The sequence below is a fragment of the Ciconia boyciana genome, chromosome 4 (genome assembly GCF_034638445.1).
Source record: "Ciconia boyciana chromosome 4, ASM3463844v1, whole genome shotgun sequence".
Taxonomy (NCBI): domain Eukaryota; kingdom Metazoa; phylum Chordata; class Aves; order Ciconiiformes; family Ciconiidae; genus Ciconia; species Ciconia boyciana.
The window spans coordinates 31,267,169-31,285,968 of NC_132937.1; the positions used below are offsets into that span (position 1 = coordinate 31,267,169).

General features: G+C 41.1%; 1 protein-coding gene across 4 annotated transcripts; it reads right to left on the bottom strand.

The window, feature by feature from the left end:
- Positions 1 to 613: 613 nt before the first annotated feature.
- TMEM267 (transmembrane protein 267) lies at positions 614 to 18,797 on the bottom strand. 4 transcript variants are annotated; one of them, XM_072860147.1, is made up of 4 exons: positions 18,698 to 18,797; positions 15,595 to 15,742; positions 13,196 to 13,583; positions 614 to 2,022 (listed from the first exon to the last, which is right to left on the bottom strand). In XM_072860147.1, the coding sequence occupies exons 3-4, from the start codon at positions 13,517 to 13,519 to the stop codon at positions 1,687 to 1,689; spliced, it is 660 nt and encodes a 219-aa protein (XP_072716248.1). In that variant the 5' UTR covers positions 13,520 to 13,583; positions 15,595 to 15,742; positions 18,698 to 18,797; the 3' UTR covers positions 614 to 1,686. The 4 variants fall into 4 exon arrangements, with proteins under 4 accessions (XP_072716248.1, XP_072716250.1, XP_072716249.1 ...); XM_072860149.1 differs by having other exon boundaries at positions 15,558 to 15,742; XM_072860148.1 differs by having other exon boundaries at positions 15,595 to 15,802; positions 18,698 to 18,785.
- Positions 18,798 to 18,800: the final 3 nt, after the last annotated feature.

Sequence of the window (18,800 nt, forward strand, 5' to 3'; positions counted from 1 at the left end):
AGAAATCCTGCATTTCCAATCTTCTTTCCATGAAAAAACCTTTTATTCATTTTATAATAAGGGCTAAACAGGCCCACTGTACTGTCAGACAAGTTTCCATAAGCATAGATTTCTAACATGAAGAACAAATAGGGCAGAGACTATTCTTTTTGTGGGAAGGCACATTTTAAAAGGTTGGAACACTTTCTCTAATTAGCTCAGTGTGCTGCAGAGAGCCTTTAGTACTTTACAGCCATATAAAGTCTCTGGTACCCATTAAGACAGCCATCCCAGTTAATATTTTCTGTAATTTTTTTGTACTTTACACTACTACACATTTAATAACACAAATGTAGTATGAACATATCACCTAATCTTCGCACTCTTTGATAACTTAAGTTCAGCACATGCTACCCTATACATGTTCTTCCACAAAAATACTCCCTTGTGTCAGCTATTCATCACAAACTGGATTAAGGCCCCATCTCCTTAATAGGCAATGGAGTTCAATGAATAAAAAATTAACAAAACAATTATTAATAGACATTTCTCAGCTTGTACACTGTAAACTAGACAAGAGCTTAATTTTTACTTTGGGACTTTTTCTGAGAAATTTCTGTAAATGAAAACTTTGAATAGTCCACAGTGCAAATTACTATGTTATGAACTTGCAACATAATTATATTTTTCCTTAAGGGACTTTTATGAGGAAATTTCTATTTCAGTGTAATAATAATGCATTTTATTTTACAATGATAAGGATGATATTGCACTTAATGGAAAATGCTGTTTATGAGTACAGTAGTAAGGCCTTTAAGCAAACTCACATTTTGAGCAATTTGTATTTTCTTATGTCTTCCTGGATCTTCTCTAAAGCTTACGTTTTCCTGTAATAAATAAGTTTGCCTTTTTTGGCAAAACTTGCCTAAAATTCCTTAGTTCCAAATTAAATAATATTCATAATTAGTATATTTTTAAAATTAAACAATTTGGCCAACACACATAATACTGTAACCAAACTGTCTTCTCCTTTATAACCACAAATAATAGCTAGTAATTGTCTGCAAATTTAGTATCAAGCAACTACAGAGGAATAGAATTTAGTAGAAACACTATATGATAGCAGTGTTCAAAGAGGTGCAGATATACAGTTGCGCATTGTGAAATACAAACAGCATTTCTTTTTAAACAGTTGTATACGAGAGTCCATCAGGAAAACAAATAAATTAAAAAATCTAACCGATGTTTTTTAGATGTGACACACACTACTAAATTCCCACTAATACTTAGCATTTATATAGTACTTTACATTTTTGAAGCGCTATACAAATGCTATCTAGATTAAATCTATTATCTAAAGGCAGAATACAAACCCAAAGTGAATGGTGATCAGATGAATGGCACCGTGACAGTAAAATGTAATGTAATTACTACAGAGAGATTAAGTACTTTATAAATCAGTTAGCTATGCACAAGCTATAATGGAAGACCACATATTTTACAAGGGAAATGTATAGATATAAAATTGTTACCATTCATGAAATAGGTTTCTATGACCACAAGGAATTGACACAGGAGCTGTAACTGGCTCCACAGGCATAAAATGCCTAACTCGTAAGTTGTAGGGAACATAAGGAAACCACTTCAGTGATAAACAGAGAGCTTATTTCAAGTAGTAATACAAACAACCTTGAAGAGCCATCATTCTTATACATCAATGCAGATTCCATGTTTTATAGACATTAATTCTCTAGTGCCAGTTAAATACATAATAAATGAACATAGATGAGGTAAAGATGCTGTAATTGCCACATACAGCCAATATGGCAAAGGAGAAGTTTTTCCAAATGGGCAGATCCAGAGGCCATGACGAATCCCGTCATGGATGTGATGAGAAGTCCAGGATATGAACAACATCCAGGGAAGAAAGCACCATGAGTCCTTAAGCCTGAAAAGGTGCATAATAAACTTTAATGTCAGAGCCACAACAGGAATCACAGTAGAACAATGAAGGAGTGGTCTCTGTGGAAGAGCCAGAGCAGCCTGCAGAAAAGAAAAATATAATTGGCAATGGCTACAATCGTGATGAGAAAGAAAATATTTCATGGATGTTTACAGGTGTATTATCAAAGTGGAAGTACAAAGAAAAACATACTGTTCCTTTCCACTGCAGCTGATCAAAATCAACACTATGACTATTTAGACGTATGAGAGCTGTGTGCTGCCCTGTCAGTAGCAGGGCTGAGGGTGATGGGACAGGCTTTTCTCTCTCTATTGTATGATATGGATCATTACTGAAAGCAAAACAGGGAGGGAGAGGGATGAGGTATGCTATTTGTCATATAGTCATGTAGTATACAGGAACTTGTATCGTCTGCTGGACTGATTATATGTATTTAATTTCAAGATAATTAAAAGGAAAACAACCATACAATACACTTTAAATATTTAATGTGCTTTACTTGAAATATTTCATATGCTTTAATGGCATTTCTTTTCAAAAATACATCCTGTATTATACTACAGTTAGCACCCATGAAGTTGTTTTAGCTGGACAAGAATATCTAAAACAGAACAGTAATTTCCAATACAACAAAAGTATGATCTAAGTTACATGTATTTTGACTGCCTTGACGGAGTATTCTTTATGGACAGGCAAAAGATAAGTTCAGAAGCCAAGATGTGAACCATGTGTGACTGGGGTTTTTATATCAACTTCAAGTAGTCATAGAGCGTGATAAGGTCTCCCCTCAGCCTCCTTTTCTCCAGGCTAAACAACCCCTCATCAGTTGCTCCTCATCAGACTTGTGGTCTGGACCCTTCACCAGCTTCGTTGCCCTTCTCTGGACACGCTCCAGCACCTCAATGTGTCTCTTGGAGTGAGGGGCCCAAAACTGAACACAGTATTTGAGGTGTGGCCTCACCAGTGCCGAGTACAGGGGGACGATCATTTCCCTACTCCTGCTGGCCACACTGTTTCTGATACAAGCCAGGATGCTATTGGGCACCTTGGCCACCTGGGCACACTGCTGGCTCATATTCAGACAGCTGTTGACCAACACTGCCAGGTCCTTTTCCACCAGGCAGCTTTCCAGCCACTCTTCCCCAAGCCTGTAGCGTTGCATGGGGTTGTTGTGACCCAAGTGCAGGACCTGGCACTTGGCCTTGTTGAATCTCATACAATTGGTCTCAGCCCATCAATCCAGCCTGTCCAGGTCCCTCTGCGGAGCCTTCCTACCCTCAAGCAGATCAACACTCCCGCACAACTTGGTGTCATCTGCAAACTTACTGAGGGTGCACTCGATCCCCTTGTCCAGAACATTGACAAAGACATTAAACAGAACTGGCCCCAATACTGAGCCCTAGGGAACACCACTTGTGACCGGCCGCCACCTGGATTTAACTCCATTCACCACAACTCTTTGGGCCCGGCCAGACAGCCAGTTTTTTACCCAGCAAAGCATATGCCCGTCCAAGCCACGAGCAGCCAGTTTCTCCAAGGGAATGTTGTGGGAAATGGTGTCAAAGGCTTTACTAAAGTCTAGGTAGACAACATCCACAGCCTTTCCCTCATCCACTAAGCAGGTCACCTTGTCATAGAAGGAGATCAGGTTAGTCAAGCAGGACCTGCCTTTCATAAACCCATGCTGACTGGGCCTGATCACCTGGTTGTCCTGTACATGCCATGTTATGGCACTCAGGATGATCTGCTCCATAACCTTCCCCAGCACAGAGGTCAGACTGACAGGCCTGTAGCTCCCCAGATCCTCCTTTCGGCCCTTCTTGTAAACGGGCGTCACATTTGCTAACCTCCAGTCAACTGGGACCTCCCCAGTTAGCCAGGACTGCTGGTAAAGGATTGAAAGTGGCTTCGTGAGCACTTCTGCCAGCTCCCTCAGTGCCCTTGGGTGGATCCCATCCAGCCCCATAGACTTGTGTGTATCTAAGTGGTGTAGCAGGTCACTAACCATTTCCCCTTGGGTTATGGGGGCTTCATTCTGCTCCCCATCCCTGTCTTCCAGCTCAGGGGGATGGGTACCCCAAGAACAATTGGTCTTACTATTAAAGACTGAGGCAAAGAGGGCATTAAGTACCTCAGCCTTTTCCTCACCCTTTGTCACTATGTTTCCTCCCGCACCCAATCAAGGATGGAGATTCTCCTTAGCCCTCCTTTTGTTGCTAATGTATTTATAGAAATATTTGTAATTGTTTTTTTATGACAGTGGCCAGATTAAGTTCTAGTTGGGCTTTGGCTCTTCTAATTTCCTCCCTGCATAACCTCATGACATCCTTGTAGTCCTCCTGAGTTGCCTGCCCCTTCTTCCAAAGCTCATACACTCTCTTTTTTTTCCTGACGTCCAGCCAAAGCTCTCCAGCCAGGACGGTCATCTTCCCCGCCGGCTTGTCTTTTGGCACATGGGGACAGCCTGCTCCTGCGCCTTCAACATTTCCTCGCTGAAGAATGTCCAGCCTTCCTGGACTCCTTTGCCCCTCAGGACTGCCTCCCAAGGGACTCTGTCAACCAGTCTCCTAAACAGGCCAAAGTCTGCCCTCCGGAAGCCCAAGGTACCAGTTCTGCTGACCCCCCTCCTTACTGCTCCAAGAATCAAAAACTCTATCATTTCATGATCGCTGTGCCCAAGATGGCCTCCAACCATCACATGGCTCACAAGTCCTTCTCTGTTCGTGAACAAGAGGTCCAGCGGGGCACCTTCCCTAGTTGGCTCACTCACCAGCTGTATCAGGAATTTATCTTCCATGCATTCCAGGAATCTCCAAGACTTTCTTCTCCACTGTATTGTATTTCCAGCAAACTTCAGGCAAGTTGAAGTCCCTCATGAGAACAAGGACTAGAGATCGTGAGACTTCTCCCAGCTGCTTATAGAATATTTCATCTGCCTCTTCATCCTGCTTGGGTGGTCTGTATCAGACTCCCACCAGGATATCTGCCTTGTTGGCCTTCCCCCTGATTCTTACCCGTAAACACTCAACCCTATTGCCACCATCAAGCTCTAGACAGTCAAAACACTCCCTAACATACAGGGCTACCCCACCGCCTCTCCTGCCTTGCCTATCCCTTCTGAAGAGTTTATAGACAACCATTGCAGTGCTCCAGTTGTGTGAGTCATCCCACCATGTTTCTGTGATGGCAACTATATCATAGTTTTTCAGCTGCATAGTGGCTTCCAACTCCTCCTGTTTGTTGCCCATGCTGTGTGCGTTGGTGTAGATGCACTTCAGTTGGGCTATGGATCCCGCCACCTTTTTTCAGAGAGAAGCCCTAATTCCTACTTGACCATTCTCAGGCGCTTCCATGGTTTCTAACACATCCATACCCCTTGCGTCTTTGCTGCTGCATGGATCTCCATCCCCTAACTCCACTGAGATAGCAGGCCCAAGGACCTTGATAGCACACTGTCCCTCAAACATTGGTGCGCTGTCCTCAGGCTTATCTCTAGTGAGTCTGGTTTTATCCCTTTCCTCCTTCAAATGTAGTTTAAAGCTCTTTCAATGAGACCTGCTAACTCCTACACAAAGATCCTTTTCCCCCTTTAAGACAGGTGGACCCCATCTGTTGCCAGCAGGCCTGGTGTGTAGACCGATCCATGATCAAAAAACCCAAAATTCTACTGGTGGCACCAGGCTCAGAGCTAGGTATTGATGAGCTGGGTCTTCCTGTTTCTTCCCTCATCACTCCCTGTAACTGGAAGGACAGAGGAAAACACTGCTTGTGCTCCTCATCCCTTAACCAGTCATCCCAAGGCCCTGAAGCCTCTCTTGATTGCCCTTGGACTTCAAGCTGCCTACATGAAAAAGCAATAATGGATAATAATCTAAGGGCAGTACCAGGGTAGGAAGTTTTCTTGTCACATCTTTAACCCGGACCCCAGGGAGGCAGCAGACATCCCTAAGGGGTGGATCCAGTCTGCATATTGGGCCTTCTCTTCCCCTCGGAAGAGAACCTCCTATGACAATGACCTGTGCTTCTTTCTTCATGGAAGTGGTTTCGATGCAGGGCGTAGGCCGACTTAACCTCGGTGGCACCTCCAACCTAGATGGACCATTGTCCTCATCGTTTGGTCCCACTTGCAGAGCCTTGTACCTATTGCACCAGGGCACCTGGGAAGGTGGCGCAATTACAGAGGAGATGCGCCTGCTGCGCCGGGCAGGAACTTGTCGCCATTGCGCCCCGTCCCTTAAGTCACCACGTTCTGCTGGAGGGAGAGAGGGTGGGGAATCCTCTCTGTGTATCATGTGTCCTGTCTGCCCGACAGGCCTGTCCCAGGGAAGGCAGGGTGCGGTTCCAGTAGTCAGTCTCCCCCTCAGACTCCCTGGTACTCCTCAGCCTACTCACCTCCCCTCGGAGCTCTGCCACTAAGCGGAGGAGTTCCTCTACCTGGGCACACCTCCCACAGCTGTGCTCCCTCCGGCCGGCCGGTACTGGCATACGAGCAGGGCGCACCCTGCAGCCTGACACCTGCATGGCAGATTCGGAGCTGTCTCTGGGAAGCCGCATCAGTCGCGGTGGGTGCAGAGCTTAGAGAGGCCATGGCTTTCTGTCGAGTGGATACCATTGCTCCTGGTCACGCTGGCAGAGCTTCAGCACCCTTCCTGCATGCCCTTCCGTGCGAACTGCCATGCAAACTGTTGTGCCACGTCCTGTTTGCCCACCCCATTGGCAGCACTCCTGGTCACTAGCATTCCCTGAGGACTTCTTTTATATGTGTGGGTGGGCTTCACCACTGTTGCTCCTGGCCCCGCCCAGGTCTCATCAGCCTCTCCCCCTGAGGTTCCCCGGGTTCGGGAAACACTCCTGTGCATGTGCTAGAACACTCCACTGCCAATCATGCTGCAACCAGAGCTGCTTGCCTCGGTGACTCTACACAAGTGCTGATGTAATATTAACTGGCTCAACTCAGATACTGGTGAAGATGTGGAAAAACTGTAACAAGCACCAGAGATGTACTCTTTGCACATGGTGGTGCATCTCACTGTTATGTTGAACATATCCCCTACTGCATCTACTGCAGAAAGCAAACAAAGCATTGCTACAAGACACCAGCCAGTAACCCGTTAATGCTTCAGTTGTGTTAATTGTTGCAGGATTCAACACCTATGGTACCTGACAGTGGGACTCTGGAATAGCTTCATCAAGTTCTCATAGATAATTTAGACAACTGCTTAGAACCCTGTCTTCTCTGCAAGGAAACTTCGATGTAGCCTTAGCCAAGAAATACAGAGATGGGAAGTTATGGACTACCTTGGAATACAATAGCCTGTGCTTTAAAGCAAAGCCAATGTTAAAAGGCTTGCAGAAAGCTTTGACCTATTAGCTTCCCACCACATGCTTGTCCATTACTCTCTCCATCAGGGGACAGGATTAAAAACCTCACAAACTGTCTCAACAACTTTTAACGGTAATGGTATGGACCCAGCTCCTTAAAGTTGGTGCAAAGGGTGTATTTTCTGCAACTTCATTTCTGTTTTATATAAGCAGATTGTTCACAGATTAAAGTAGAAAAACCTTGTGATGGTGAAATTGTTTATCACCTACCCTACAAAGATAGTCAGATTTTTGTTACTGTCAGCAAGAGCCTAAGAAGTCCATACTAGCCTAATTTTGAAAAACCACCCTGGATGGTGATACACTTTGGCAGATATCCTAGTGACTGGTCACTATTTCTGCACTTGGAAAAAATCAGTGGCAAAGTCTAAATGAGTCTTTTCCCTCTGCCCTATGGAGGTTAGGTGCCAACAGCAACACAGTGAGTAAGGAAAATTTAAGTGTTAATTACATATGCAATTTATCAGTATTAGTGCCAATCTTTATCCAGTTTTGGGGAGGTGATGCTTAAATTTTTTTCATACAGAATTTTAGATGGCAGGGTTGTTCATACAGCAAAACTGAGCACTCAATATTAGCAAGAGAAAACCCTATTTTGTAATTGCAGTAGTCATTAGGCTTCTGAAATGCTGTTGCCCAAGTTCTGAGAGAATAGTCTGTTTTCTCTTTTACATTCTGTAACTAGAGGAACATTTACATCTTTGAGTTGCCAAGCCCAAGAGACAGATATGTAGTTCTATTTGGCAATATTACCTGTTATACTGTTTCTCCTAACAAGCAAATTTGTTTGCCTTTAGAAATCAACAGATTTTAAAAAAGAAATAGTACAATCCTTTTCTGCCTTAAACCTCCTGGAAAAATATAATCATGGTTTGGGTAGATATAGGGGGACATCTACCATGAGAGAGATCAGGCTGCAGTTGCAAACAGAATTTATTCACAACACAAATGACCTTTTCCATTTGCCTAAACCTTCAATCAGGTGCAAGATCTTCTTGAAGTTCCTGCTCCTCCAGACTCTCTCACACACTACAATGAGCAGCCGGAGACAGGAGACAACAATCGCATGCAGGAGAACCCAAGCAAGCTCTTTGCTTTAATGCTCAGAAACACCACAGAATTTATATAACAACATGGGCTCCCTCACTCATATTCTGTGATGCTTCACAAGCCTGAAGTCCTTAGTCTTGAGGCTGATCTATAAATTCAATGTTAAATTAATTGTGTGCGTGCAAAGCTTACTCTCCAATTTCAGAAATGCTCCTGTGCAGCCCAGGCTGGTCAGCACTGGCATATTAACCAGCTCTGTTATGTACATTTGCTGGTACAATATTGTTTGCCACCAATTGCATTGTCTACACTTTTAGAAGCTGGTGAGTCTTAAGTAGCACATCTTTCTGCACATCTGTTCTGCAACATGAGTGTTTGGGCTACAGTCCTGCAGGGACACTTCTCATTGAAGTCATACCTCTAACACATTTAGCCCATCATGCTGCTCTTGTTTATCAGTAATGCTGAGTGTGATGGCAGGCTGCAGTAACTTCCACCTTTAGAGCTAGTCAATGAGACAGATTCTTCAAACACTGATTCTTAGATTGTTCTACACTTGTGTGCACGTAATACACAGTAAAAACTACCTGGAATACAAAGAACTACAAAATCTAAGTAGCGAAGTCTTTATAGACTTTATACTTGTTGCAAAAATCACGTGGGCAAAAGGGCAGATCACATGCTACTTGGTACACAAGTACTTGTCAGAGTAAACATATAAATACCACAGGTGACTATTTACCCTGAGTACTCCACAAAAATAATGATGACACCATGAAAAACAGCCCAATAGCCAAATAATCCAAGCAGCAAGCTGTGTCAGCAGGAACGGGGTAGATGACCGGAGGAGTATGAAGGTAGCAACTGGAGGTAAAGGGCAATACTGCCTTTGTGCTGTGTAGAAGGGTTACTTCAAAAAAGTAACCTGCCATCAGATTTAAGAGTGATGATGAAGAGCTTTATAGATAATTGTATATAGTAATGTGAAAAATACCATTGTTACAAATTAGTAATAGTGGTGTGGTTAGTTAATTAGGGTTCTTAATTTATTACTTAGTAATGTGTTGCATAAGCAGTAAACATTGTAGTCTCTTAAATCAGTTCCTCTCAATCCTGCAATTTAAAGAGGAAGAATGGTACTGGAACTAACAATTAAGTAGTAAAAAAGTATTCCATGAAGTAATAAATTACATAGGCAACAGCCTGAAATTACAACATGAAACTGAAAGGTGCATCATATTAAGCTGAGAAAAGAAAAATCACATATTAAAATCAGGTCTAGCTATCCAGGCAACAACACAGCAGAAAAGTTTATGGGGATTACATTATACCACAAACTAAAAAGACTCTGATGGCATTGCAAGAAGACATAAAACCTGTAACAGATTTTTTTTTCTTTTTAAAAAGACAGTAGTGTTGTATGCATGTGACATTTAAAGGAATTAATCTACCCTGTGTGGCTCAAATGCAGTCTCACCTAAAATACTGTATGTATAGTTTGGCACAGGACCCTTTAAAGATCATTCAGGCAAAAAGCAATCCAGAGGAGACAAGAAAAATAGCAACAGGTTTAAAAAACATAAATCCAGGCCCTTCAGATTTTTTTGCGAGTTATTTTGTCATGAAGATACTTTTTGTAAAGCATAATTGTTTTGCAAGTTGTAAGAGTAATGCTGTTACTGCTGTAAGGGTCAAGAAACCTATACAGGATATGGTTTACAGGTAAACATCCTTTATTAGCCCAATTAACATATGGAAGGTGGAGGAGTTAAGTAGGCAAATGACTATGAAAAAGCCTTTGGGCATCTTGCCTTCTTCCTCACCTCAGCTAAGTAAGTTTGGCTACTAAAGGGCTATTTTTCTACCTGCAAATCTTGTCTTTCTAATTTGTAAAACATTTTTGGAGACAGCACAGCAATCAGCTGTCTTTTGCAGAGAGGCCTTAAAGAATAAGAAAACAAGATGTAACCATCAACAACAACACTTTAGACTGGATATTAGAAAAACAATTTCTAGCTGCTTGTGAACTGAAACAACACAGGAACAAATTAAGTCATGAAACTGCAGTAATTTACTTTGTTTGGGATACTAGGGATAGGCTACACAAACATTCTCCATCATGGAAAGTCCAAGCATATTTAACCTTGCCTCAGAAGGCAGTAATGAGATGGATCACCTCCCAGTTCTATGATACAATACAAAACTCAACTTTCTAAACAGACATTGGTGAAGAGTGTCATCTAGTGGTCACAATTAAGAAAAAATACTGGTGATAATCTCAAATGCAAGAAAAAGTAGCAATAAAATTTTAACGATACTTTCTAAGAACTACCCATCCGTTACTTGCATTTACTGATTTTAAAATAAGAAAATATACATTAGAATAATTATAGATTTAAATGCTATACCAAAATGTTAATATTATAGGACCCATTAACCAACCAAACTAACTTTCCTTTTCTTTATGTGGTTTTATAATTTTACAGTATTTCCATATACACAAAAAGTACAGAAAAGGAGAGAACTAGGGACTACCTAGGAACAACCCCAGGCACCAGTACCTGCTGGAAGCCAACTGTCTGAAAAGCAGTTTTGAGGAAATGACCTCGGGGTCCTGGTGGACAAATTGACTATGAGCCAGCAATGTGACCTTGTGGTGAAGAAGGCCAATGGTATCCTGGGCTGCATTAGGAGGAGTGCTGCGAGGTCGAGGGAGGTGATCCTTCCCTTTCTCCTCAGCACTAGTAAGGCCACCTCTGGAGTGCTGAGTCCCATTCTGGGCTTCCCAGTATGAGACACACACAGAGCTACTGGAGATTGAGTCCAGAGAAGTGCCACTAAGATCATGAAGGGACTGGAGCATCTTGCATATGAGGAAAGGATGACAGTTGGGACTGTGCAGTGTGGAGAAGAGAAGGCTCAGGGGGGATGTCATCAAGGTGTACAAACACCTGAAGGGAGGGTGTAAAGAGAACAGAGCCAGGCTCTTTCCAGTGGTGCCCACTGACAGAGCAAGAGACAACGGGCGCAGACTGAAACACAGAAGGTTCCTCCTGAATGTAAGGAAACACGTTTTCAGTGTGACAGTGACTGCGCACAGGAACAGGCTGCCCAGAGAGACTATGGAGTTTGCATTCTTAGAGTTATTCAAAAATTGTCTGGGCATGGACCTGAGCAACCAGCTCCAGGTGAGCCTGCTTCAGCAGCATGGTTGGACCAGATGACCTCCAGAAGACCCTTTCAACTACAACCACCCTGTAATTCTGCGAAAATGCCCTCTTTGTTGAAGACAAATATAAGGGGAAAACTGACCACATGCACATAGGAAAACACCTTTTCTCTACAACAAATAGTGATATGGTACGTAAACAAAAACTATTTTCCCATTGGAAGTCTGATTTTTACACCTCAACTGTAAGTAATAATGCTTCTTGCATTTAGCTGTCTCCTACATATTTTTAAAGAAATGGTAAACCATTTTGGATTGTTCTTCTTTAATTAAAGGATTACAAAGAACAGCAATTCTCCCTCCACCTCCTTCCTTCCTCTGCTTCCTCAGAACTATTTCCTCTGTCATCCATATGAAGAGTGTAACACTATTATGAGCAAACTGGAGAAGAAAGAAGGTGAGATGGTCAAACAAGTAAGTTACGCTCTTGTAGAATGGATAAAGGTCAGTATCTTCCCCTTCTGCGCAGGTCCATCTGTAGGTGGGAATGTACATTTTTCGGGATGGGAGAGTAAGCAGCATGTATGTATACCTATGCTAGCAACGCCAGCATAATCAAATTGTGAGGACCTGTGTTGCTGAGCAGAGCAAATTCCTGATAAGAAGCAGAGTGGCAGGGCTCTAGCTATGGGGACCAGGAGCTAGCTGGGGGCAAGGAGTGTATGCCTGAGGTGCGAGATCTGGAGGGAAGTGTTGAGAGAACTGCGGCCAGGGCTGGCACAGCTGGAACTTACAGAAGGTACAAATGTTTTGGAGAGTGTACAGAAGAGACTGTTGAGGTCAGGGAAAGCTGGGTATATATGTTCGGAGCAGGGAGGAAAACAGGGATATATGTACGTGTGTGAATGGGGAAGCAGGAACAGGACATGCCTAAACCACTGGAGAACCACTGAAAAAGAATGCCATAAACTGACAGTACTAACCCTATTGAGAAACTCTGTCCTAACAAGCAGTTCTGCAAATGGATGATGATCACATATACTCCGTAACAGTAGCCAATTCACCTTTTTACTGTTATTAAAAAGTTTGACGCTTGCTTTATTTCTTTTTTTTTTACAACCAACTATATTTAAGGGCAAACTCAGACTCCCTTTTTAAAGGTGATAGCTCATATATAGCTTTTTTGTGCGAGAAATATTTTGGGCTGCCTAAAACCAAATATACTACTTCTCAGTAAGACTGGATGAAATCAAACACCAGCTGGATTATCTACTTTCCAGATATTTCTACCCCTTATTGTAAACAGAAATGGAATAATCTACTTTATACACAAAGCACGCATGACAGCACTTAACTGTTTAACTTGGATAACAAAGCAACTATGTGATACACATAGGATATCATGTACATGGGCTTTCAGAACTCTTTTTTCAGAGCCTTGTAAGGAGCAGAACTTAACAGTAGATGTAAAATATTTTTAGGGCTTTTAAAATCATAACAACTGCATACAAATATAATTCCCACATGTCTATTAAAAATGTATCTAATTAAAGTATCATTGGAACTTTTTTTTGTTTCAGGTATGGTAGAAGAACAATAAAGTAAACAGTGATGAAGAAAGAAAATAAACAATCACTGATCTGTTGGCTTACCTTTAATGACAGGGAGCCAGCAAGAAAGAAGTGGTCCACATCAATGACAGAGGCGAGGAAGCCAGCCAGAGTGACCTCAGTGAAGTCACTTTTTTTCCTGAGTCCAATCACTATTGCCCAGGACCACATTCCTAGTATACCATGCACAGCATTATCAGAGAAGGCTCGGAGCCAGTCATTTTGCTGAATGAAGGAAAACTGCAGAAGTCTGTCTGCCACAAAGCAGAATATTCCCAAACCTAGACTAGAAATAACTGAAGCTGTGCTGAAAGTTTGGAGAAGAGCATGGGCCTTTTCAGTCTCAGATGCCATGGCAAAAACCATGTCACAGCACACAAAATGTCATCAGGATATACACTGTGCATTGTCCTTTGTATCGTCAGTTGTTCTGTAAACGTCAGAGAACAGAAAGAAAACTATTAAAGAAAAAAATCCATCAGCACAAAGCATTTGTTATCACTGCTACACCTGAGCAAAAAAAAACCAATTTCAATGTTTGCATTTAATATTCCCAGGGAATCTTTGATTTCAGTTAAGTTAATTTGTTGACTTGAACACTACAGCTCTGAATTAAAACACTTGTCCTGTTTTAATTAGAACAAGCACCTTTGTGACATGGAAAATTCTAACTTCACTTTCTGAAATCTTCAATTTTACAAAATAATTTGAAACATGTCTATGATAATACACTGAATATGTTTCAAGATTCCTCCTGGTCTTAAATACATGATATTAATCAAATTAAATCCTTTACACTGCAACAACAAAAAAAGATTAAATTTGGAGGATTCTTAGGACCGATGCTCAAAAATCCCAAATCCCTCTATGCAACAACTGTTAAAACTGAGTTTCTAATCTATAATCCAAAACACTATTTTCATTTACATACTTTGTAAACATATGTATTATCACCCTGGTACCCCTTTCTGAGCAACTCCTTGCTTAGCTTGGAGACTGGCATGTAGAATAAGCATTAAGAAAACCAGAACCACTAAAATATCTTTACTATTGATCATAAACACAAAGACAACAACCATTCAGTCAAGCAGAAGTAACCAAAACTAACTCCTTACAGAGCAAAACTACATATGCTTCTCCTCAGTATGTGCTCCAGCAGCAAACTCTACTGTTACTTTTAGGACTTGCCTATTGCCTGCCACATTACCTTCGTAACAGCTCTCTTTGCAGAAAAAAAGAAAATAACTAATCCCAGTTATTTTACTTTTCAACAGTTGACTGTTGTAATTTGAAAATAAAGGCATTGTTATTAGCATTAATAATCACTTAAAAGTCCTTAAAAACTATTTATGTTCTGTAATTATTATGAAACCCTCTTGTACAAGTTGATTTCTTGGGAATAATTATTGTACTTAAATAACTGCTTGACACCTCAAAGGAAATTCCAAAAATAATTCAAGATCTTAAAGACAGCCCCACCCCACTCCCAAGAAGCAATTCTGGGATACCTGGATTATAAAGACAGAGTACTCATTTCTGTTGTAACATTAAAACCAACACTTCTGAAGTAAAAATCCTCATATAAATGATGTATTCCCTAACTTCGTTATGTTAAATGCACTGAAAAGCAGTCTCTGAAGGACAGTATCAATTCTAACTGTCCAAACTGTTACGCCCTTCTGTCTTTTTGGGGAGCCATGGAGATAGACCACAGTTTCAAAGCCTACATCCTATCTAAAAATGGATTCTTCCCAAGAGGTTGCTATTTCTGTGCAATACATTAAATCTTGATAATCCTTCTTCTTACAGTTTGATCAGGTACATTTTTATTCTAAATGGGCTTTTTATGTGTGTATTAGACTTCCTTTAAAAATAAATACTTCCAACAATGTTGACACATAATAGTTTATTATTTTAAACACATTATTGATTATAAGCCCCAGAAAATAAGTTTATTCTAGCTTATTCACATGCCTGTTTATTGTAGAATTATCCACAAGACATGACTACTGGCATTGACCTTTACAGAAAAAAAGCCCACTGAAGCATTTATTTGGAAAAGGTTACAAAAAAACCCAGAAGAAAGCATGAATAACTCATGGACTTTGCACACAGATAAAAAAAAGTGGGTCAAGTTTAGAGTCTGTTAACCATGACTGTGCCTCTTCTGAATGAACATGTAGACACAAAGTATTTCCTCAAAAACTGGAACTGCCATTTGCTGGCGGGTGAGACTTTACAATATACGGTACATTTCCAAATAAATTCCATTTTAAGGAACAAATGGTGATCTCGTCACAAATGTTTCTTCTATATAACCATCATGTCAGATTGGATTTTATTTAAAATTACCATAAAATCTGTATAAGAATCCAATCTGGGAAGAGCTGATGTAGCAACGTACCTTTAAAAAGCACACCAGTATTCAGAATCAAACTTACGCTGAGACTAGGAGAATGTATTTTTTCCATTGCAGTTGCCTTATTCCAGTAGGAAACGTGGTCTATGCCTCAGCATTGAGCCTCTCTGCTTTCTGAATCCAGTCTGCCCAGTCCAATGCAGGAAAGACCAAACACTATTTGTTCCATCCTAAATAAATCGAACCAGGCAGCAGTAAGCACTGATACTACACAAACCTCTTCAAACTCTCTACAAAATATACATGAAAACAACAATAGTCAAAAATACAGAAAGAAGCAACAACTTTGTAATGAATTCCTGAACAAATATAATTGAGCTAAAAGCAACTTCAGCTAGGGCTTAGAAGCTCTGTGAAGAAAGCAGGAAAAAAAGACCATAAAACAAGAGAAGGGCACAAATAAAGATGGAACAAGATAATAATTAAAAGATAATAAAACCCAATGTCATAAAGTCAGAAAAGGGCATTTCCAGCCTTCTGTTTTAAGTAACTGCATTTCGAAATATAGAGAGATCTATTTTAACAGATTTTTCCTTGTAACTGTGTGCCTGAAAGATGATGAAACCTAATGAAACATTTATGACTCATGTTCAGGGATCTCTTTTTAATTTCATCCCATTGATTAGTGACCTTGGAATAGACAAACAGAGACCTACAAATTCAAATAGCAACAGAGGTTTGTGTCAGTTCTGTGGTAGGCTTACACTGCTTTGCTATGGATATTATTAACATCTGCATACAGCATACAGGAAAAGTATCACTACAGACTTTAAAAAAAATCCAAAATGAGTATGATTTGAGAATTCTGTATCATGAGTGAAATAAAGGTAACAGCGCCAACTGGAAAACACGGACAATATGTGAATGGGTGTCTTTGAGCCAGAATGAGGAACAGGAAGCAAAAATGTGGCTTCAGACTACCCTCAGTCAAGAGCCATGCCCATGGCATAACAGTTATTTTCAAAGTCTGTCTCTGCTGTCTTTTATAGACAAAAATGACTGCTCTCTGTGTAAAAATCAAGCCACGTTCCCAGGTACAAAGGCATAAGTATAAATATTCTGCAGATTAAGAGTGAAATCAGACTAGAAAAAGCAAAACTCTGTTCAACCAAAATAACCTCCGAAATGACAGTTATTAATGTAAAACTAGAAACTGTATTTTTTGTCTGAAAAATAATGATTTTCAGACTGTTTACAAAATATCACAATAAAGTGTCATAGGTTTTTCTATCCTACAAGTCTCAGAAAGCATAGTTGTGGAGCTTACATTATTGTTAAAACAGAACAGTGGGAAATAGATGTATTACACAAGAATGCTTAGAAACCTATGGGTGGTCAGTCCAGTTAACATATTGAAGGAAAGATTTAGGTTGGGTTTACATAAAACACATGCACACAACAGCTGATAGAGTAACACTGCTTACAGTTGTGACTTCTCATGACATTTTTATATGAGATAAAGTGTTATGCATAATCTCCGCCTATACCCACAAAATGCAATTTTGCTGATATAGTTAATTTCATTTAAGGAAATTATAAAAATCATTTTAACAAACGCACAGTTAACATTGTAAATAACTGATACAAGAGGATATTTAGATCAAAGCTGTAAATATGCATTTGGGGAAATAGCCAACAGTAAGAGGCCTCTCAACTCATGGTGTAAAAGCAAAACAAAAATCCAATGGCTAAAATTACCATTTAGAAATACTGCTCTCCAAAATTTTTGCCCTAATTTTGCAAGAAGTTATTGTGCACACAAATAGATATAGGAATTTAATGCATAAAATTAGTAGAATTACGCAAGAAGTCAAAAGATCGCAGTAGTCCCTTATAATTCTATAATCTCCAAAAGAACCATTATTTTATATTGGATGTTAATTTATATGAAAAACTCCGTAAATACAATTACCATTTAAGACATAAGCTCAAACCTTTAATGTATTATCTCACAGAAAAGCCTATCTGAGCCTAAAACAATCTGTGAAGAACTGATAATGCAAATATTTTTTGGTCAGATAATTCTAATGCATTACTGGGGTGGGAGGGCAGAAGGAGGCCGAAGAGGAAACAGGACAAAAGCAGGCAAGAAATCAATAGGATTTTACCAAGATACTGAGGAACAAACTGAATTAAACCCCCAAGGAAATTAAGAAAAACAAACAAACAAAAACCACCCCAAATCAGGACTTAATTACATTGTTTATTTCAGGGACCATAAATTAAAGGGTTTGAAAAGAGATACCAAGACACCAAAATGCAGACCTTCTCCTTAACGAGTACTTTGGAACTGAGATGTACCTAAAAGAAGGAGTTGAAAGAAATATCCTAAAAGTATTTAGTAACTAGAAACAGACCACAGTACTATCCAGTGGAGGAAAAAATCATTTGTCATCCTAGACAAAAAAAAAAGGGGGAAGAAAAAAGCATGAGCAGTTTATGTATTACCCTCATTAACTACAACAGCATTCGGATCATAAACAGATAATCCAATTTAAGATTAAAGTACAGTCAGTACGTGTAACTAAAGAGAAGGACGAAGAAAAGACAGGGATGCGGCAGACGTGTAAAATTACAGCGATCAGCAACAATTTTTATGTCCTGAGTGTATGCTTTGTCTCAATATCCAGCACCAAAGCCCCTCATCAGCCATCTCCTCAGTCATTAAGAAATAAAAACGTACTGTCATCTTTACCGCAAAAACGGAGCCAAGAGTGTTAGGCAGCCTTACATGTAAGTGGCATGCCTGGCTTTAAGTAAAGCACCGCATTACCGTTTCTCGTGTTACGACCTGACACGATGTATAGGTACCTATCTTAATAAGACAGGAATTTGACGCTGGCTTCTGTCAGACTGCTACGAGAGTCTTCCCCCGCTTTAGCTTCTTCTCACTAAGACCCACTGCAGTGTAAACACCCCGGGGTCCCCTCACCAACGGACCCACGAAACCCCAACCCCGCGGCAGGCAGCCCGGAGCCATGAGGAGAAGCCCGCGCCTACCCGGCCCGGGCGGGGGCGGGCGGCTTCCCGCCTCCGCGGGCTGAGGAGTCGAGAAGCCGTGCCGCCGCCGCCGCCGCTCCCGCCGCTCCCTGTGCCCAGCCCGCCCCGCCGCCCTCCGCGCCCACCTGAAGTGCTGCCGCCGCCAGCCGCCCCCTTCGCCCCATGAGGTGAAGCGGAGCCGCCCGCCCCGAGCACCGCCGGCGCGGGGCTAGGAGACATGCGTGGCCG